General features: G+C 42.5%; 1 protein-coding gene across 26 annotated transcripts in view; it reads right to left on the bottom strand.

Annotated features, from left to right (window-relative positions):
- Positions 1–22,669, bottom strand: part of LOC119015885 (transient receptor potential cation channel subfamily M member 7-like) — a 48,058-nt gene that overhangs the window by 21,377 nt on the left and 4,012 nt on the right. For 24 of the 26 annotated variants that reach the window (XR_005073603.1, XR_005073600.1, XR_005073599.1 and 21 more), the window contains exons 3-18: positions 19,228–19,266; positions 17,739–17,940; positions 17,295–17,508; positions 15,986–16,110; positions 15,726–15,897; positions 9,524–9,698; positions 8,846–8,969; positions 8,453–8,525; positions 5,926–6,026; positions 5,481–5,615; positions 5,341–5,394; positions 5,105–5,245; positions 4,632–4,909; positions 4,320–4,548; positions 2,884–3,039; positions 1,442–1,585 (exon numbers count right to left, since the gene is read on the bottom strand). Coding sequence is in view for 6 of the 26 variants with exons in the window: in XM_037091951.1 (XP_036947846.1) it covers positions 1,442–1,585; positions 2,884–3,039; positions 4,320–4,548; positions 4,632–4,909; positions 5,105–5,245; positions 5,341–5,394; positions 5,481–5,615; positions 5,926–6,026; positions 8,453–8,525; positions 8,846–8,969; positions 9,524–9,698; positions 15,726–15,897; positions 15,986–16,110; positions 17,295–17,508; positions 17,739–17,940; positions 19,228–19,266 (2,362 nt within the window). In the remaining 20 variants the exon portion in view is untranslated. Of the gene's footprint in view, positions 1–1,441; positions 1,586–2,883; positions 3,040–4,319; positions 4,549–4,631; positions 4,910–5,104; positions 5,246–5,340; positions 5,395–5,480; positions 5,616–5,925; positions 6,027–8,452; positions 8,526–8,845; positions 8,970–9,523; positions 9,699–15,725; positions 15,898–15,985; positions 16,111–17,294; positions 17,509–17,738; positions 17,941–19,227; positions 19,267–22,669 lie in introns of those variants that run through there. The other 2 variants (XM_037091954.1, XM_037091955.1) reach the window with 2 other exon arrangements.

The following is a 22,669-nucleotide window of genomic DNA, read 5'->3' on the forward strand; positions in this document are numbered from 1 at the left end:
CTTGGTCCTCTGGGAAAGTTCCTGTGGTGGGAATGCCCTGTAAACAGTAGCATTATCTGTATCTCTGCAGGGTGGTTGGTGTAAATCTTATTTTCTAGGGGTGGAACGGCTCATCAAAAAAATCTGTCCCATCCAGTACGCTTGTCACGGTTCAGGGCGTGTGTGTACCGTTCAGTTCATAGGCACGCTCAACTTCTTTTTCTCATTTACTAACGAGGCGGAGTGTGTACACTCCAGAGCAGCAGGTGGCGGTACTGAGCTGGATGCCAACCGCCAGTAAACAAGAAGAAGACGCGGAGCGGTGTAGCAGAAAGTAATAGAGTATCTTTGGGTCAGCTGTGGAGACGTTTGTGGGCGATGCGAGTGGAAAGGAGTCGGAGATAGAAGATGCACCAGCAGCACTGTATAGGTCTGCTGTATGGGACCACTTTGCATTTAGAGTGACCTACGATGATGGTGGTATGAAAGTTGTTGACAACAGTGTGACAGTGTGCAAGCATTGTGCCACACATGTTGTTTATGCCGACAGTAACACGACTAACATGTCAGCTCATCTGTGGAGAATCATCCCGGTGAGACAACTGGCAGTGCAGGGAGGAAAGAGAGAGAGTAGACAGGACAACTTCTGCTCCCCGCAGCTTTTAAACTGCCTTACAGTGACGAGTCAGACGGGCCAACATGTATAACCAAAGGAATGGGGTGAGTGGGGTAAGATATGCAGCCTTTGGCTGTGGTGGAGGGTGCGGGATTTGTTTGTGTGATTAAAACACTCGAGCCACGATATAAAATAAAACGCCCTCCCGCAAACACCTCAGCAACACGGTAATTTCCACAATTTATGAAGAGACCCGACGAGGAGTTGTTAAAGAGCTGTCTGACATAGCATGTAGTGCTTACTAGTGACAGATGGACCTCCAGGGCTACTGAAAGTTTCCTGACTGTGACTGCCCATTACATTACATTAGTGACAGTGAATAACTATTTGTTCTTAGCATTTGTTAAAGATAACTTTCTTGTTGGAACTAGCAATATCACCTGTCTTGCAGTGCCAGAATCTACCTACTTTTTAACCCGACTGTCACAATGATGTATCAAATGTCAGACTGCCTCATTCTTCAAGTTTTAACCTGACAATACAAGACTTAAGTGATTTTCCTAACGATCAGCGTATACTGAACCGAACCGAAAACCATGACCACAAAACCGTGATTGGAACCAAAGCGTGGATTTTGTGAACCATTCCACCCCGATTATTTTCAGTGCAAAAACACAAACAATGCGTGTTCGGCGACTGCTCCTGGCTAGCAACACCCTCTTCCTTGTAGATGCTGTTACCCAGAATCCTACCCAGATAAACCACCATAGAATAGATGGTCGGATGGATGAGCAGGTGAGCAGATGACTGTATGAGTGTGTATGTTCTCTTCTGTAATCTACCTACCGTGTTGGAACAGAACTTGACAATGGGAGCGTGGTAGAAGGCATAAATTTTCCTGGTTAAGGGCAGGTTCCTGGAGTGAATGTGTGTCTCTGTTTCGCTCTTTGCTTCTACGTGGTCGTGGGATCTGGCCTCTTTGAATACATCCTGCAGAGAGGTTCAAAGGCCCAAATTAAACAGCAGCAAGCCACAGTGAGGAGAGAAAATAGAAACGGACAGAGAGAGAGCACAAATTCAAAAAACAGAATGTGAGCGACAGAAAGTAAGCAAATAAATGACTGAATCAAAACAAAACAAACAAAAGAGGAATTTCAGGCCAAAAATGCAAAGAAAGTCTTAAAACATTTTTTCTATGAATATGTATGAGGCTATTCTTCTTATACAAGAGGTATATATTTACAGGTCATTAATTAACATCACTTCAACAATGGAGAATTGTTTTTTTAAACGTTGTGGTGAATTTGGATATGGTTTTTAGAATGCCATCCGTCCATCCACTTTCTTTTCTGCTTATCCGGGGCCGGGTAGCGGGGGCAGCTGGCTGAGCAGGGACACCCAGACTTCCCTCTCCCGGGACACTTCCTCCAGCTCCTCCGGGAGGATCCCAAGGCGTTCCCAGGCCAGCCGAGTGACATAGTCACTCCAGCGTGTCCTGGGTCTTCCTCGGGGTCTCCTCCCAGTGGGGCATGCCAGGAACACCTCCTGAGGGAGGCGTCCCGGGGGTATCCGATACAGATGCCCGAGCCACCTCAGCTGGTTCCTCTCGATGTGGAGGAGCAGCGGCTCTACTCCGAGCTCCTCCCGGGTGACAGAGCTCCTCACCCTATCTCTAAGGGAGCCACCCTGCGGAGGAAACCAGACGTCTGGGATCTTATTCTTTCAGTCATGACCCAAAGTTCATGACCATAGGTGAGGGTAGGAACGTAGATTGACCGGCTCAGCTCTCTCTTCACCATGACAGACTGATACAACGACCGCATTACTGTGGCCGCTGCACCGATTCACCTGTCAATCTCACGCTCCATCCTTCCCTCACTCGTGAACAAGACCCCAAGATACTTGAACTCCCCCACTTGAGGCAAGAACTCTCCCCCAACCCGGAGGGAGCAAGCCACCTTTTTCTGGTCGAGAACCATGGCCTCAGACTTGGAGGTGCTGATTCTCATCCCAGCTGCTTTACACTCGGCTGCAAACCGCCCCAGAACATGCTGGAGGTCCCGGCTCGACAGAGTCAACAAGACAGCACTGTCCGCAAAAAGCAGAGATGAAATCCAGTGGCTCCTGAACCAGTTGTTTCTAAAATGATTTATTTTAATGCAGGCTGTTCAGATGACTTCAAAGTAAAGGAGAGATCATATTTTATCATATTTTCAAAATAAAAAAGGAAAACGGAAACAAAGCAACTGGATAAAAACACCAAACCAGAACATCTTAGTAAACCTAACCATTTGGATGACTTCAGCTATGTTCTGGAAGTTGTGTTTGCTGTCCTCCATGGTCATCTGGTGGTCGTCCTGGCTCTGAGGGATGTGAGCCATCTCAGCCTTGGACTTGTACTCCAACAGTAGGATGGCAGGAGGCACCAACACACTCAGAATCACCTAGAGACAAAAAACGCATGCATGCGGGTGGATGCTGCTGTTTATGTTTACAAAGTCCTTTGAATTATAAACACACACACTAATACAGTCCAAGTGCTTCATTGTCCATGTTTTGTGGCTTCTCGATAATTTAAATATTTTGTTTTTATCCATTCATTTTTTTCCTAGTTAAGGCACGGCTGCAGTGAAGGAGGAAAAAGTTAAAAAAATTGTAGAACTTTTTGAGGAGAGGACATGACAGCTGGTTAGAAGTTTAAAAACATCTTTACAATGTTGTTTTGTCCCGCTACAGAGACGACAGCTACAACAGAACAGCTGGGAGAAGATTGGACGAGAGGTCTGAGAGAGACCAATCTAATATTCTGAGCACGATGGGCAGTCAATTAAGGGGACTTTGGATCCGGTACCATTTGACATCTAACCAATACAAGCGGCTTCCATACAAGTGTTTGCTTTGGGTCCCCTGTCTTTAAGTGAAACTCTCACCAAAAAGCAACCAAGGCTTTATTTGTGATTGAACACGAGTCAAACCTTCGTGTAAACACATAATTACGATGAAAGAGGTACTTTTAAGATTTACCGTTGTTTCATTTTTGGGCAAGGTAATTTTCAATGGGGTGCAGGGGCATTCATCAAAAACACTAAGAAGGCTGGACACAACTGCTTTGCTCGTAGTATCACCAGGGTCTCCGTCATAGCAGACAAAAAGTGTCGACCCCCGAGTGCAACCTAACAGGCAAGAGAGTGACGGTGGACCACTCCTCAAGCCTGCCTGTTAGGTCACGCTTGGGCATCGACACTTTGTCTGCTATGACGGAGCCACACCAGAGTTGCTACTGCTGACGGGAGTTAGCAAAAACCTTCTTTTTAGTAAACTCTGTGCACGCAAACAGTGTTTGCAATGCTGGTGTTCATGTGTAGAGACCCTGGTGATACTACGAGCAAAGTTTCAGGTTGTGTCGAGCCTTCTTACTGTTTAAAAAATAGCGATTTTGATGAGTGCATCCCATTGAAAATTAGCTTGCCCAAAAACTAAACTACAGTAAATCTTAAAAGTGCCTCTTTCGTCGTAATTATGCGTTTACACAAAGGTTTGACTCATTTTCAATCACAAATAAAGCCTTGGTTGCTTTTTGGTGAGAGTTTCATTTTAAACCAAGACAGAATGGCTTAATATTTGTATTAGGCTGCCCACAGACAACACACTGATTCATGCACACACACACACTCCCCGAGATTCTTGTTTGTTACCAAAAATAAAATCTAAATGAAACATGAACCTTGTACCAGGAGTTCTTGCGCATGTTCAGCCTTCCCATCCACATATCTGACAGCAGCATCTGGGTGCAGGTGTGAGCCACAAATGGCCGCAGGTGGGAGGAGACGGCCAGCTTCAAGCAGGTGGAGTTGCTCCAGTTCTTCAGCTCATAGGTGAGCAGCTTCATAGCCATGGCCTCATCCTGCCTGAACGACTGCTCCAGCAGGTCCACCGCCAATGTGCCAAAATCACTGAAATACATCAGGACAGAGGATTCAGTTCATACCTTTACTCACTGATGGGAGAACATGTAATCAAAGCCACACAGACATACTTCGAGTACTTCTTGAGCTCCTCCGAGGTGTCGTCCACCATGTCACTCTTCTTGGCCTCGTAGCCCAGAGACCGGCAGAGCTTACGGGCCACCAGTGCCTTTGCCATGTTCTCCTCGCCGTGCTGCCAGAAGAAGAGCGACATTTTCTGCCTCTTCATCAGCACAGCCCACACCAGCAGCTCATTGAAAGGGTAGGGAAACCGCTGCGCTTCTGGGTCGTCTATGTCCACAATCACTTCTTTGCTTCTCTTTCTGTTCTGCTCGACAGTAGACTCAAGCTAGGAGGAGGTGGAAGAACAGAAGAAGCAAACTTTTATTTTTTCCCCACTTTACAGTGCCTCCTTAGATGAGACAGGTTTTCATCAGCCTCATTCCTTTAATTGTATGGGAGGGGATTATATTGGGTTTAACATAAAATATTTTTTTGACATTTCTACAAAGAATTTGCAGGAAATGCAGAAGTTCAAACGCACCCTGTTGCTGCCGTGGAGATTGTTGTAAATAATTCTGAAGTGTTTCCTGGTGTAGTTGCACCTGTAAGTCCCGCCCATCAGGTACTCAATAACCAAACCCACATCAATCAAAGTGATATTATAGTTTGGAGGCAGATGACTCTACAGGGAAAGACACAGAAACAAAATGATGCATGAGACTGAAGAGACGGATAAAAGTTAACCTATAAAAATGATATGAAGGAGACAAATTGTACCTGTTTGATGTCTCTAACCAGTTGCAGGAGAGTTGGGTTGCTGCTTGGTTGTTTCTAGAACAGAAGATACAAAAACATTAACAACCCTTCTTGACAGATAGTCGATCTCTTTTATTCTGGCGCATGTGTCATCACGTTACCGTGTTGTAGAGCTCCTCCAGCCGACTGATTGTCAAGAAGCTGTGCATGCTCACACCGTTTTCCATGAGCAGCTTGACAAAATCCACCCTGTCCATCACGAGCGCTTCCAGCATTGCTTGCTCCAAAGAGCTCACCTAAACACTCAAACAAAAGATAAACATGCTGTTTTGAAGCATACTTTTATAGCAAATTATTATTTATAAAACAAACACGATGAGGGAGAATACAGCCGAATAACAAACCATGCAAGAAAAACAAATAAATATGATCCATCCTCTCATTAGCAATGACACTGACACACACACACACACACACACACACACACACACACACACACACACACACACACACACACACACACACACACACACACACACACACACACACACACACACACACACACACACACACACACACACACACACACACACACAAAACACGTACCAGGAGCTGCTGTCTGTACACAAACACATGATTCTTGGCAATGTCTACCCGATCCCAGGCCAGAGTCAGGACCAGCTGACCGAAGGCAGTCGCATTTGTGCCTGAAATACACAGGTACAGCCGTGAGTAAACATGCACACATAAACACTTATGAATTCCCAGGCAAGTAAAGCCTCATTAACTGTGTACAGTGGAGCAAAAAAGTATTTAGTCAGCCACCAATTGTGCAAGTTCTCCCACTTAAAAAGGTGAGAGAGGCCTGTAATTTTCATCATAGGTACACTTCAACTATGAGAGACAGAATGGGGGGAAAGAATCTTTCATTTTAATGAATTAATTGGTAAATTCCTTGGTAAAATAAGTATTTGGTTGCCTACAAACAAGCAAGATTTCTGGCTCTCACAGACCTGTAACTTCTTCTTTCAGAGGCTTCTCTGTCCTCCACTCGTTACCTGTAGTAATGGCACCTGTTTGAATTTGTTATCAGTATAAAAGACACCTGTCCACAACCTCAAACAGTCACACTCCAAACTCCACTATGGCCAAGACCAAAGAGCTGTCAAAGGACACCAGAAACCAAATTGTAGACCAGGCTGGGAAGACTGAATCTGCAATAGGTAAGCAGCTTGGTGGGAAGAAATCAACTGTGGGAGCAGTTATTAGAGAATGGAAGACATACAAGACCACTGATAATCTCATTCGATCTGGGGCTCCACGCAAAATCTCACCCCGTGGGGTCAAAATGATCACAAGAACGGTGAGCAAAAATTCCAGAACCACACGGGGGGACCTAATGAATGACCTGCAGAGAGCTGGGACCAAAGTAACAAAGGCTACCATCAGTAACACACTACGTCGCCAGGGACTCAAATCCTGCAGTGCCAAACGTGTCCCCCTGCTGAAGCCAGTATGTGCAGGCCTGTCTGAAGTTCGCTAGAGAGCATTTGGATGATCCAGAAGACGATTGGGAGAGTGTCATCTGGTCTCCTCGTCTGAACCGGGACGACGTCACCTTCCAGCTGCTAAGCTGCCGCTGCAGATCCGCAGCCAAACTGAGACCTGATCCAGAAAATCTGGATCCTTGGAACTCTCCATCTTCAACAAAGTAGGCTGACTTTCCATACACAACAGGAGTCACAAGAGAATGAAATCAGAGTTGGTGTTTGTGAAGCTTCGAGTATATAGATCATAAATTCAAATAAATTTCACACATCGTCCCATAGAAATTACTCCCATAGTTTCATGGTTAACGGCTCATTACACTAAAATCCACCATCGTTTATAATTCATCTGATCAATAACTTACTCCCACAATCTTCACATTTTCTGTTACTTGTTGTCACCCGTTTGAATTATTACCTCACATCATTTACTCTGCATCTAGTTAATAAACATAACACATGTCGTTGTCTGTGCAAGTTTAATTGATGTGGGAAATCGATGGGATCATGTAAATCATGTATTCACGGCTTCAGGATAGGAGATTAAATATAGATTTTGAGATCTAAGAAACTGATTTGAGATTAATCTTAACTGTTTGAGTCAAACTTGTACAGTTGGATCTTGATTAATTACCTCCGGATTAGTCACATAGATAAAGACTGGAGGTGGTGCCCCATTTATGAGTGTGTTATTAATCGCCCTTGATTAATTACCCTTTATTATCAAGGAGTGTATCAAACAATCATAATCACTATGTAGGTCAAATAAGAAACTCAAAAGGAGTTTGGACTGAAAATCTGTAAACCTGACTTCTTCATAACCTCAGCTTTCACAGCAAGTATTCTACAGTATATTCAGCAACAGCTTTTCCTCTTAACTTCCCATTTAATATCCTGCCTGTTAATTGAATTCAATCATAATGGACGAGAGAAATGGCAGCACTCAATGGTCTTCGAGAGGATGAGTTACTGTTTCACCAAGATGACTGCGCCTCAGGCCAACAAATATTTGCCTGGGTGGGCTTTTTCAGTCACAGGGCGGTTTGTCTTTTGAGCGTCTGAGCCTGTTTCTCCAGACTATCGATCAGCTGCAGTCAATCACAAATTACTGGCTTTTGTCTGAAGCTGGCACCAATTTGCCACACCCTGCCACATTCAGCACGACAACCCCTGCCCTCTTTTGAAACATTTGCTTTGTAGTTGAAATAAAGTACAGGCTGGTGTGTATTTTTCCTCCTCTTCTAAAGCATACAGAAAAAAGGAAGAGCACAGGTGAATGTCCAGTTATTCTCTTTCTTCAACAGACTGCAGGGATGAAAAGACTGAAATATGCAGCTCAGCGACTGACTGTGCTGGAATACGGAGGCCCTGTGAATGCAAGCAATATGATCTCTTGAGGAACACAAAGAGAAGGGCACACAGGGGGGAAAGCTGTTCTCAAAGCATAGCTATACCAGAACAAAAACATTACAGAGTCTTGAAATCTCAATCTCCCAATGCCAGCAGACCCAGCATATGAATAGATCAAATCAACTTTTGTGACTTTTACTCTCTCAAAGAAGTTTAGAGAGAAGTCAGGCACTAACCTTGGAGTGAAGCCCTCAGAATTGCTACGTCGAGGTCCTGGTGTTCCTCGGAGCTGACGCGGAACACATTTAACTGTTTTCCAGGAAACAAGATAGCACTTAGTTTTCCCACAGACGTTCTCCAGATGTTTCACGGGTTTGTGATATGTGATACATTAATTTACAAACACAAAACCGGAGTAATTCACAGTCGTCTCTGTGGCAATGCCAAGACTGCTTCATTGAGTTAACAGCAGCTTCATTTCCTTTTACTTCTTCTGAAGCTTTTGTGTTTCAGGAAGTTTATTAAGCAACTCTGACCAGGATTTATTCCACTGTCATTGAAATGGAGATATAAAAAGGGAACCTGAATGATAAGAGGTTGACACATGTGATGAATGTGCATGAATGTACCAGTTCTTTGCTCTTCATGCACTCCATCAAAGTCTGAAAGAGGTCGATGGCATCGCGCTGACTAAAGTTGAAGGTTTTCTTAATGGTTGCGATAATGTCGGTCTCCACTCCGTCAGGAAGTCTTCTGCAGAAGAATTACAGTATAACATGATTACAGTCACGCTTCTCAAAACCCACACGGCTATTTTAGGCTGTTTTGTAACACACTGGGCTGTGGTTAGGCTGTTAGAAATCCTTCTAGGATAAAAATAGATGAGCACCACCAACGACACTGACGTTAAAGGCAATGGGAAAAACAAGTAACATCTCTGTCTGAAAACACAGTAAATAAGTCATTACAAACAGCATTGTACTGCCATTTTGGTTTATGAATCTTCTATGAATGTTCTTGAAGAGAACATGCACTGAAATCTTAATTTCACAAAATGTTATTCAATTCAATGTCAGGTGTGTCATGATTAATATTAATATTACTGTTCCTTCATTATACCTTAAACGAATAAATACTTCTGTAGTGTCAAATTCTTTTTTTGTTTGCTCATTTTCTTTCCCCCACCTACTTTTCCTCTACATTGGTGTGTGTGTGTGTGTGTGTGTGTGTGTGTGTGTGTGTGTGTGTGTGTGTGTGTGTGTGTGTGTGTGTGTGTGTGTGTGTGCGTGCACATGTGCGTGTTGTACCCTCCCTCCTCTGTCTGCTTGTGGACGTAGGCTAGTATATCAGCAGCGAGGCCGGTCCCCTCACACACCACCACTGGGACGGGAGGGCTCTCCTGAAGGTACTCCAGCACGGTCAGGATCACACTGGGACCCCCCTCAAAGATGACGGCCACGACGGGAACACCCTGACCGATTCCTACGAGTAACAAAAGAACAAAAAGAGCGTGTGTCATGTCATGGTTCCATCATTCACTTCAGCTCTAACAATCATATAAAACAGCTCCACACAAATGACAGTTGATGATAACTGCCAGTCTACTGTTATCACCTAGTTTCTACCAAGCAAAGACACAATGACTTCACAGTGATTGTACCTTACAGTCTACTCCTGTACGGTGTACATTTTAGGACATCCTCAGGATCTGGCTTCAGCGTCAGACCTCAGATGAAAAGGTATAAGGTCTCAGGAAAAGTTCTGTCACACTCGCACCAAACAGCCACATGGAAAATAGTCATCGGACCAAAAGGCCTGAGAAAAAAAACTTGTCACACTGAACTGCCTCAGGATAAAAACTGTCACACTGAACACATCAGTAACTAAGTTGTTACACTGAACAACATCAGGAATAAATTGTCAGACTGAACGGTATCAGTACAAAAGTCGTCACACTGAACAGTATCGGGAAAATCAGTTTCATACAGAGGTCGTGTAGTACGGTGGCCGGTAAGGGCAAACGTGCAGCAACGGCCAAACGTTGCAAATAGGCCTACATACATAAACGATGCAGAGCCAACGACACGCAAAACACATGCAACAACAAAATGCTGCAAACAAAGAAACGATGCAGAAACAAAACGACACACACCCCGATATGTATCTAGTTTAAACAGATTTTTTTTTTTTTTTAATGGGCAAAATGCTTCTTTTTAACACTAGAAGGGCCTGAACTCCAACGCGATCATTGTGACCGCTGGATATTCAACTCTATAATCTCATGTAAATACCCAGCTGAGTGACGAATGCATTCATTGTGTCATGAACATTTTTAAAAAACAAAATAACACCAATGTGTGTATTTTAACACGCTTAATTATACATTTATCAATATTCATATCATGCAAATAGTAAACCGTAATTATTGCATATATTTACACACGATTTTAATAGAGAAAACTCAGAGCAAGAAATGTAACAATTAAAAATAACTAATTTGATTATAAAACATTTTAACACTTAAAATAATAATAATAATAATAATAATAATAATAATAATAATAATAATAATAATAATAATAATAATAATAATAATAATAATCATGCCGCCTGCTGCGGCTCCTTTCCCCTCCACGTTTTCTGCCCTCAGCTCTGCCAGCTGCTGCAGGACTTTCCTCCAGGCTCTCCTGCTGCTGCTGCTCCTTGAATAAGATGCGGACATTGATCCCTGCCAGGTTGAGGCTGTTTCAGAAGACGCCACTGACCATCTTCCGTACTGCCTTTGACGGAGTACGCCCTCGCCATCTGGTCTGGGACGTCCTTGCAGTATTGGTGGTTTTATAGTACATCACAGACACTGGTTTTGCCTTTGCCCTGTAACGCCCGCCAATGTAATAATGCCCGCAAACGTAATAAAACCACAAACGTAATAAAATCTGCAGCATTTAATGTAATAAACCTACACATGTAATACATTTTCCACAAACGTAATAGCCGCTGCCTACTAACAAACTTTATACTCCATTTCCCACAAATGTAATAACTATTTCGTTTGCGGGGACGTGAAAATCTTTTTTGTAATAACTTCCCACAAATGTAATAATACAATGAATAATGGTTTTGTTTGTTTGTGTGACTGTCTATACACCTACTAATACTACTAATACTTCTGACCGTGGGTGCAAAATCCAGTTGTCAACTTTCTGCTCCGCTGTCACAAAGGATTATGTTTGACCCATTTCGGCCATAAGCGGTCATATTGACCACACATCATTTCGGAGGAATTCATTGTTAAATATTTTGTGGTTCCCCACGAAATTACTTGTGAGTTAATTATTACCTAGTTGTATTAGCCTATATCGCCTGGTTGGCACCGTGGACAAACAAAATCGAGAGTTCCCCCACCATGAAACAGCGAGCGGAGCTGTTGAACACTGAAGTGCTGAAGTGATGCGACTCTGACTGTGTATCAGGGAAAGCCGAGGAAGAATGTCTGCATCCTGAGCACCTGCACAGGTGCTCAGGATGCAGGTGTGAGCACCTTTAGTGTAGCGAGGGCAAAACCAGAGACAGTCATGTACTACAACAACACCAAGTACAGCGTGGACCTGGACCAGATGGCGAGGGCGACTCCGTCAAAGGCGGTACGGAAGATGACCGGTGGCGGTCTTCTATATCGTCCTCGACCTGGCTGGGATCAATGTCCGCATCTTATTCAAGGAGCAGCAGCAGCAGGAGAGCCCGGAGGAAAGTCCTGCAGCAGCTGGCAGAGGAGCTGAGGACAGAAAACATGGAGGGGAAAGGAGCCGCAGCAGGCGGCACAAGGTGGGCAGCAGCTCCTTTCAAGCCTTTTCTATTATTATCATTATTATTATTATCATTATTATTATCATCATCATCATCATCATCATCATCATCATCATCATGTCGTGTCATTGTCCGTAACCGCTTATCCCTTTCCATGGGGTCGCGGGGTGTTGCTGCTGGAGCCAATCCCAGCCTTGTCTCTGGGCGAGGGCAGGGTGCTCCCTGGACAAGTCACCAGCTCATCGCAGGGCCTCACTGATGAGCAATGTGGGGTTCAGTATCTCGCTCAAGGACACTTAGACATGCAGCTCAGCCCTGCCTGGAGCTGGGATTTTAACCAGCGACCTTATTATTGTTACTATTATGATTTTTATTAGAGCAATTAATTTCCAGCTTTTTCGATTATCATTTTTTCAATATAAAATATTAAGTATTAAAATAAATTGTCTCATAATCACATACGTTTCTTTAAATTATTAATTTTCGTATTCTGATTTTTTCTCTATTATATTCTTGAGTATATATAATGTATATATGCGATTATATGAATATTGATAAATGTATCATTTATTTTGTGAAAATGAACGTTTTGGTGTTATTTGTTGTTGTTTTTTTAAATATCATGACACAATGTGTGCATTCATCAGTCAGTTGGGTCTTTACATGAGAGAATATAGAGTTTATTATCTAGCGGTCCAAATGACCGCTTACGGCCGTTCTAGTAGTGTTTGAATTCGGCCCTTCTGAAGTCCAACTGACACTTTGGTGAGAGAGAGATGATCCTCATTAACAAGAAGCATTTTGCTTATGCAAAGAACTAAATCTGTTTAAACTAGTTATTTATATGCCACAAAACCACCACAACGACCATTATTCATTGTCTTATTAGCCTACATCTGTGGGAAGTTATTACAATAAAGATTTTCACGTCCCCGCAATTGTAACAAATCCCTGCAAATAATAGTTATTAAATTTGTGGGAAATCGCGTGTTACGTTTCTAGTAGGCAGCGGCTATTCCGTTTGTGGAAAATGTATTGCATTTGTGGGTTTATTACATTAAATGCTGCAGATTTTTATTACCTTTGTGGTTTATTACGTTTGTGGACATTATTACATTGGCGGGCGTTACAGTCTGAACATTGTACCTGACGATAGTGGAGTAAAACTTTTAGAGAGACGACATAAAAAGCTACGTGGTTTAAATATTTGGTTATAATCTTTTAAAAATAATATAACAATAACAGCTCAAAAAGATTAATACTTCCGTTGTGTTGACACTTCCGTTTTGATAACTCGATGCAGCATTTTGTTGTTGCATGTGTTTTGCGTGTCGTTGGTTCTGCATCGTTTATGTATGTAGGCATATTTGCAACGTTTGGCCGTTGCTGCGCGATACCGTTCAGTGTGACGACTTTTGTGCTGATGCTGTTCACTGTGAGTCCATTCAGTGTGACAACGTTTGTCCTCAGGCATTTCAGTGTGACAAGTTTTTTTTCTCAGGCCTTTTGGTCCGATGACTATTTTTCATGTGGCTGTTTGGTGCGAGTGTGACAGAGCTTTTCCTGAGGCCTTATACCTTTTCATCTGAGGTCTGACGCTGAAACCTGATCCTGAGGATGTCCGTACTCCTGTCTGTAGGGTATGTCATGATAATTCACTGCCATGTCCAACATGCTGTAGGTATTCATGATGTGATCTGCTAAATAATTGCTCAACAACTTCTGTTTGTTGCACTTATGAAGCCATAATGCTTGCAAGAACTTAAAGGGTAACTCATATTCGTAGTCGTGACCGTGTGCAGGTCTTGGTGAATACTACTGCATATGTGAAAATAGAATAATATAAAGTCTTTGATGGCTCCAGAGGAAGCTGCATGTAATCAGATAAATTATGTTCAGTCATGTCACTCAATGGCTCTAAAGCTGGAATAGTATTGAACTCATTGCGGATGATTAAAAAAACAAATGATCAAAATGGATACAGCAAAAACAGAGATATCACTTTTTTTATGCCACATATTCTTCCCTTTCCGCACCAAGATTACCCACAATGCAACTTAGCTACTGAGTGACATGGCAATTTATCAGATTACATATAGCCTCTTCTGGAGCCACAAAAGGCTTTACACTTCTCTTTTCACATATGCTCCTCAAGAAAAGTGGTGGAGTTGCCCTTTAAGCACAGCATTTACATATTCTGATGCAGCAGGTGATGTCATGCAACTTCACCGTTGGTTCTGCCAAAAAACACAGAGGAGGAAGGAGGACAAGAGCAGCATGAAAAACATTTTGTATAAGGTTTCCAAGAGAAGAAAAAATGTTCTTTCTTAGAACTATTAAATATTACGTCACCCATCTTCGCTTATTAGCTTGTAGTTATGAAGTTCTTTTTAAAAAGACAAAAATGTGAAATTATCTAGGGCTGTAATCTCCTAGTCGACTGGTCAATACGTTCTGGCTCGACCAAAATTCTGATTGGTCGATTTTTGGTGTGTTGATTACATGCTGCTACGGCAGTGCTTAAACACACAGCGGGTCATCTCCATCCCAGTGCTGCGTGTCCTGCATATGGCATTTGACTTTATCGGGAGGAAAAGTGCCATGTGCTAATGAGGGTGTTTTCAGAGCACCCCTCTTTCACAGGTCACAGTGTGGCTTCAGAACACCCCCCTTGTTTTCACTATTTTGGATTAGCCCAACCCACTACAGACAAACAGATTGAAGAACATATTAAAGGCCTAGGTCTGGTGGTTTGTTAAATATCTATTTATTTTTAAGTGTTTCATTTACAGTCAGTCCTATTCAACCATGTCAAAGACATCAGCAGTGTGGCAGCATTTTATAAAAAATAGAAAAAGAAAAAAAAAAGTCGAATGCAAAGTTTGCAAACAACAGTGTATAGCACAGCTTGACTACAAACATGGCATATCACCTTAAAACGGTACGCTGACTTGTCTGCGTTAGGTTGCTCTGGCCGTTTTAAGTATATGAACATATCAGAATTGGCATATTTCAATGTTTTAGGCTAATAATCGTTTTATAACTGCTGACGCAGCCGCCCGCAAACGGCATCATCCCCTAGATACACCCAGACCACGCCTGGGCTATGATACTGCGCAGATGCACGTGATGCAACACGCTGCCGGAGCCGACAGACTTGAGTGTGTTTATTAATTCATTCACTTAAGTTAATTCATTTCAGTGCAAAATAATAGGGTCAAAAAATGACTTCATCTAAAGCAAATAGACAACTAGTCTTTATGTTCAGTCGAAATTTCACGGCTTCAGTCGACCAAGGATTTGTTTGCTTGATTACAGCCTTAAAATTATCAGTTATATTATCGATATCAGCCACAAGATACAGTGACATACATTTTAAGTTCAGTTAAATCTTTCTGATGTCCACGTGTAAATAACATAATGACAACAAAGAATAATCATAAAGAAAAAACAAACTCAAGTTGCCAAATGTTTTGAACATGACGCTATGGATTTTAGTTAATTAATAAGTTAGTTAATAAAATGGATCAAATGTGGTACTTTGACTGGGAGGAGATGAGCATATAGGTGAGACACACAAAACATGTCATGGCATTATATCAGAAGACGATACTCAGACTGTTTCAGCAGATCTCACATAATCTCCTGTTTCTCAGGAATCCAAGCAGTCGTGTGGAAATATAAGTTTCTGGCTGTACTCACGTGCATGTATTCTTTGGAGGTTGATGTGCTTCTCAAGCTCCCGCCGCAGGTTGACCTCGGCGCCGTACTTGCCCACCGTCCCATCATCCACCAGGAGGAAATGAGAATGCAGATCATGAAGAACATTTAGTTTGCTCAGCGGGTTCTGCAGCGTCTGATAAGGAGCTATAATCTGCAGGGCGAAGATGAAGAGGTGGTAAGCGGAGAGAGGGCAGGAGAGGAGAGGAGAGGAGAGAAAATGACTGTAACAGTTGTCTTACGTCTCTGCCGAGGAGATCATTCCTGTTTTCAATGACTCCCCAGGGTGCGATCCCGATAGTGCAAATTTTCTTTGATGATCTTGAACAGTGTTCTTTGAGAGCGTCTCCCACATGCTTCGCCACACCTTCAGGAAGGATGCATTAAACAATCAATAAAAACATTTTTCCTTTGACTGGAGTGGTACGTTTATATTGCAACTTAACCATTTGGCATACCTCGCTTAAAATTTGGGCGACTGAATAATAAAACTGGCCCCATAACATGTACGTACAGTATATTTCAGTATAAATCTATGAACAGTAAAAGTGTGGTTAATACTGCAGGTCCTACTAACCATGGATATGAAATGAAATAGCCAAAACACCTGAACTTCAGTGACCAAAATACCACATATAGGGCAAGACCATATCGAGTACATTAGACCTTGGGGTTGCTTGTGAACCACAATCCTCAGCTAATGCATCTCATGGGTTCAGCAGTAATGTGTGAGCCAGGAGACGATCCAAACTGGCCAGGGCGCCAGAGGAGGCATTATAAGTAATCACTGGTCTGGATAATTGACCGTGTGAGTAATGCTTTAAACACTGTGATCAGACCACACCATCTTTAACGCCACGCTGTGGCTGCAGACACACCTGGGCCACTACACACAGCCAAATGACATGCTTTGAGCCCGGTATTACAACTTCTGCTACATCAGCGCATCCTACTGATGGTGGTTGTACAATTTAAGCATGAGGGAGTGTTTACCTGCAACTTCATGTTGTAATACTGGCCGTATCTGTCTTATCTGTCAGAACCCAAAACCAGTCCAAGCTAGTTTTTTAAGCCTGCAGAGCCACAGTGCCGAGATTTTTTACTCCTGTAGGTTCAAGGAAATCTGTGCCGTCTACGGGCAAAGAAAGTAAAACCATGGCAGAGATTTATGCCTTTCCTTTTTTGGTAGAGAATTACATAACTAGCTTAACCACATCCACAAATAACGCAGCTACTAATACTGAATGTGAATCTGTGAGTTTGTGACAGAGCTGCAAGCCAGTTTGATTACATGTTCTTCATCTACCTACTGAAGAGGTAAACAGTCTAGTTTCCTTTACTCTTAGGCTTGCTGAGGTGAAACACAGCTGAAAACCCCCAATAAATACATCGGAGGGTTAGCAAAGAAAAACATTCTGATAATCAAGAAATGCTATAATCCTTGAAATAAGAAATCTCATGACTTACCTGGAACCTCTCATAACTATAGAGAACAACACACCCAGCTGGGGGCACGTGGATGACTAAACTAATCTCTTTATGACCACATACCTGTGTTGACCCCTCCGGTGAGAATCCAGGCCCCGGTGGTGACTGCAGCTTTGACGAGGCCCTTGCCCACAACCTGCTTGATGTGAGGATGCAGCTCAAAGTTCTGAACTCCTCCATGGACAGAGATTACGATTTTAGGAGGCTCCATCTGCCACTCCTTCAGCATCAGCCACAGGATGCTCTCCGGCCGCGAGTCGTGGGACAAACGCACATACTGCATGACACACACAAGAAAAGCAGCAGAGAAACGAGAAAAATCAGTGAAATGATTGATAAGTTACCAAAATTGCTGTCGTGAACTTTGTTGTCGTTTGTTGAATAATTAGCTGATCCTCATGGTTTCAGCACCAGATTTTAAAAACAACTAGAAATGCATTACAATAACTGTGCAAGACAATTTCCTCACAAATCTATAAAACAGTTATCAAACCCTGCCAAGCTTACCTTGGCTCTGTATGAGTGAGACCCTCCCTGGAAGTTGATGACACCATAGGCGTCACAGGGGCTCGCCTCTGTGTGTTTTTCCACCGACCACTTCTCCATCGCGGGCAGGTTGGGGTTTTCACCCAACTTCACACCCGAGTACTTCGTGGCCAAGCTGGCTGTGACGCCAACATGCTGCCGGACCAGCCGCCCACAGCAGCACCTGAGGGTGAACAGAATCACTTGTGACTGATAATCCCATCATTTTTTTATTCAGTTCTCCTTATGCTTTGTACCCTCAAGCAAACAAATAAGAAATATGTTTTCCACATGGACCCCTGGTTTCAACACAAAAAATAAGCAACATACAGAGAAACTAAAAGGAACCTAAATGGCATTCATCACAAAAAAAACAATCAGGGTTTCTGGTAAGAAATTAGCAACGCAGATATAATTATTTGATATATTTACTAATACAGTATATAATGAATATTAAGAGATGTTCTCAAACATACATTGTGCACGGAGCTGTAGTAACTATATTTGGTACTCAAGGGTCTGGATAGCACCATCTTTTGTTTGTTATGTTAGCATGTTCACTGAACAAGCTTACTACCAACAGCATTACCCAACCTAGAATCACAGACCAGGGAGAATTGTCTCTGGTTTTCCATAAAAATAACTTGTCATGCTTTTACAACCACTGTATAGCATTTGCCTGTGTGGATCAGAGTTTAGGCTAGTGTTAGCAGGTCTGTCTTTTCTCTTTCTCTTATAATGTGAAAAGTGAAACGTATGCTCCCAAAATGTAAACACTAAAGCAAACGGTTGTCTTTGTCAAAGAATGTGAGCAAAGCAGGCAAACAGGGTTGTGTTAGAAGGGGAAAACAATCTCCTATATCACTAGGGGCATCTAACAATACAATGTCATACAAGAACACCATGTTTTCTTTATTTCATCAGCTGGGATGGATGCTGACTGTTTGCAGCTTCAGCATCACTCTTTCACGACACTATCATGTATATAGCTATCAAGCACATAAAAACACATATGACAGGGTTCTCATCTTAAAAAAAGTTGACTAAAAACATTAAATAGACAGCTGGTGAGATTTTTAGCCAAATCGTGATGCTAAACTTAACTGACTTGGCTATCTAGCTATAGGTGATGCTTGATGCAAACAGTTGTTGTCAACTCTGTCTGAAATAAAAGATCCCAACAACCAACCATGATGACAAGGATTGACACACTTTCGAGTCTGAAGGTGAGCTTTACTTCAAATGTGCCTCAACACTGCATTACTATGACAATTAATGACCAACGTGAGCCTCTCCGTTTCGTCATCTCCTTTAATGAACTTGGGCATCCTGGAAGGTAATTGTTTCCTGAGGAGGGCTGCTCTTCAGCAGACTTACATTGTGAAAGATTTGGTGTAAAGTAACTTGTTAGCATATATTCTTTCAGGCTAATCCTGTCAGGTCACAAAGAGCGAGTGAAACAAATACTTACCGGACCAGCTGTTGGCAAATCTGGCATCCTGGAAGGCATCTGGAAGGAATTTCACAGCAGCATAATTAATCATTAATCTAAATGCAAAAAAACTAGGACCATATACATGTGATACATTTGTAGAGACACAAAGATAGCCTTCACCAACACCTCCGAATCAACACAGAGAAGCAGCACATACTGGAGTTAGAGAAGAAAAGCCAGTTGCAAATAATTGATGTGAAAGAAAACACAGGGAAAAGAGTAACCCGGTGTCATCCTGTGTTTACAAGAAGCAAGGAGGGAATGTGACTTCTTAACGTGTAATTAAAAACAATAAAAACAGGAGCTGGTGAAATATCAATTTTACGTAACTGTGGAAAACTACTTGATATTGAACTGAAAAAATGTCATTTTGCTCTGACTATTTCTCCACTACTGGACATTTCATACAAGCTGCTGTATCTTTAATTGAGCTATTTTGTGTGGGCTTCTCATGCAAACATGGCACATTGTGAATGAGTGGCCTGCACGCCAACCAATAAGACGCCTTCCACACCGATTTAACACTGCTTTGTAAGATTCTAGTAGGCCTGCAGAAAAACCCCTCTATATTCAACAGGAGAACATTCACATCAGTTCTCAGATACACACAGAACGTAATGTCTTATGTCTTGAATTAAAATAAATGCTTGTAGGCAAACCAATTTTTTAAAATGGGATTCAGAAAATCCAAACATCCTAAATGACGGATTGATAAAACATTAATCACAAATCCAATCCTCAAGACTGGGAGAAGATATGACAAACACGTTCATCACTGGTCTTCCCTCTCACTTAACACTGTGTTCACAGTGAGAGAGTAGTGGTTAGGGTTTGGGCCTACTTTAACACACACCATGCAATTACAGTGTTTCCATGGCTATCACCACAAGGCGCACCACAGTCAGTGGCGGAGCCAGAAATTTTTCTGTGGGGTGGCCAGGATGGTTATGTGAAATTTTGGGGTGGCAATGTCTTACTAGAAAATACAGGGGTATTTAGGACACCTAAGGCACACACCCACACAATATTTGGAATGCAGGTAATGGTGGAAAAAATCAAATCATTTTCAGTGTATCTAACTTTCTTCTTATTCCTGCAAGTAGAGTAACAAAGATGCTTACATAAATGTAGCACAATATACAGAAAACTGTACTGTATACTGTGCTGAGAGGACTTGGGAGATGTTCAGCTCAGCTTGTGGTGATCACCAGTAGGTGATTTGAGGGATGCCGTCCCCCTTGTTAGCAAAATTACCAAAAGCACCCTCCTTGTTAACCTGACATCACTCCCCTGCTAGATGCAGATAATGTGTTGAAACACACTCTGCTGGAGTGACTTTCTTCATTCTGTATTTACAGTTATAAAAAGACAAGTGCAGTAGGTAAAGAAAGAAGATAACTGGATAAAATGGAATTGTGGAATTGTCATAGTTATTGTTCAGGAGTCCTGCAACAACGTCCTTTGGGAGGTGTACATAGGTGTGTCGGGGCAGGTTGGTGCTCCCATTGGGCCATCCCCCCTGTTAAAAATTAACAAATCACCTGCTGGTGCTCACTAGGAGCTCATTCTCTCAGTGTATCAGGAATACACAGACATAATTTGAAAAACAGTTGTTTTTACTATTGCCTGATCAAGCTATATACACACATATGAATAATGGCCAGCAAAATGGGCCAACATAAGGATCTAACAAGGAACAAATTGAGATTTGTTTCCAGTCATAGGCATACAAGGCTTAAGGGCTACTGTACAAATGCACAAAACAGTTGTATGTATGTTGTAGCATTTTGTTGATGGTCTGGAATGCTGTTAGAAAAACAACTAGTAATAATTGGTTCTCCTCTTAAAATTACATAAAGAAACATTTGAACTCTGTATCAAAACATTCTGACCAGGCTATTTCAGCTGGCACCGAAAAGAAAGAACCCTAACATTATCCCACAGTCAAAAAGATTGGGTCGTCATACTGTAATATTTATACTTATATAGGCTACTTTGGGAATTTCATTTTTTTCTCTGGTTATAATGCTTTCACACAACCATCAACTCCTCTGCATGGGCTTGGAATGAAGATTCATCTATCATTGTACAGAAATACTATTCTTATTATTTGTTTCAAGAGAGGAATGATCTAAGTAACCATTTTAATCCTCTAGCTAATTATCAAGCTAAATATCCAACATGCTAGTTAACGTCAAGGACTGCGGTGGGAGACGAAGGTAAAATATTTCCTTTCTCTAACACTGGATTTATTTATGCCAAGGGTTTTACATGAAATTGGATTTTTTGTGTATACACAATAACAAACTAGATAATTATACTCTTCAACTCACCGTAACAGTCAGTCATAGGTGTCATTTTTATCATTTTGTAACTAATTCATGGCTGCTTCGGACCGACACACAGACCCACCTTATGTCGTATGTGTGTGAGTGGAGGAGCCTCCAAGGGCCTGATGTTCCAGGTTCGATAACTATTGTTATATTATTATTTTTTCACTAATACAGCCCTGAATTAGCAGTACTGAAGTCATTAAAGGTAATGCAAACAAACGAGACTGACTGAAACGTCGGTATGCATTGGAAAGGTGGAAACATTTTTTCACATTCCACATAATTAGACTATGGCGGGGCAAATTAGACTATGGTGGGCAGCCACTGTCTCATCAATGTATGGGAAACACTGCTTTGAATCAATTCAGGCAAGCAGCGCCCCCCCGACCACCCACCGTCCCTCGCTGGACACTTCTCGGTCCCCTCCTCCAGCAGCTGGAAGCGCCTCGCCCGCCCCAGGTCAGAGGGTGATGCGCCATGGAAACACCATCAGGTACCCCATGTTTGATGCACCGTTCTTTCAGAGACTGTGAACTCCCAGCGCAGCTGGCCTCACCCTGGCCGCTGCACTGTGCACCAGCGGGTAGCACTCTCCTCCGGGGAGAAAGGAGGGTTCAGACAGGATGTGCACGCATCTAAAATGGAAAGGTTCCGCACGCCGGCAAGTAGTAACAGCTGTGATACAGTGGTTGCATGGGTGGTTGGGGTCAGGCTAGGGTGGCCAATAGGGTGGCCAGGATTCAGCGTGAGGTGGCACCGGCCACCCCACCCCTCCGCCATTGACTACAGTACGATTAACAGGGTTTGATGCTAAGCTTTTTTCCAAGTAGCACTGTGCTACCATGCTAAAACATTTAGTAGCACACAACATTTTTTAGTAGCACAATGAGTTGCGTTAGGGGGTTCATTTTCACGACGCCGACACTCTTTCGCTTCTCCATTTTGTATTTTGATTTTAGTTTTCGCGCTGCAGTCTTCATTGTGTGCCCGTGTGGCAGGGATGGAAATTAACTTTTTTGTCCGCCTACCACTGTGGCTGGTAAATTCTAAAATCTACTAGCCACTCAACATTTTTACCAGCCACT

This window comes from Acanthopagrus latus, unplaced genomic scaffold (genome assembly GCF_904848185.1).
Source record: "Acanthopagrus latus isolate v.2019 unplaced genomic scaffold, fAcaLat1.1, whole genome shotgun sequence".
NCBI classification, from domain to species: domain Eukaryota; kingdom Metazoa; phylum Chordata; class Actinopteri; order Spariformes; family Sparidae; genus Acanthopagrus; species Acanthopagrus latus.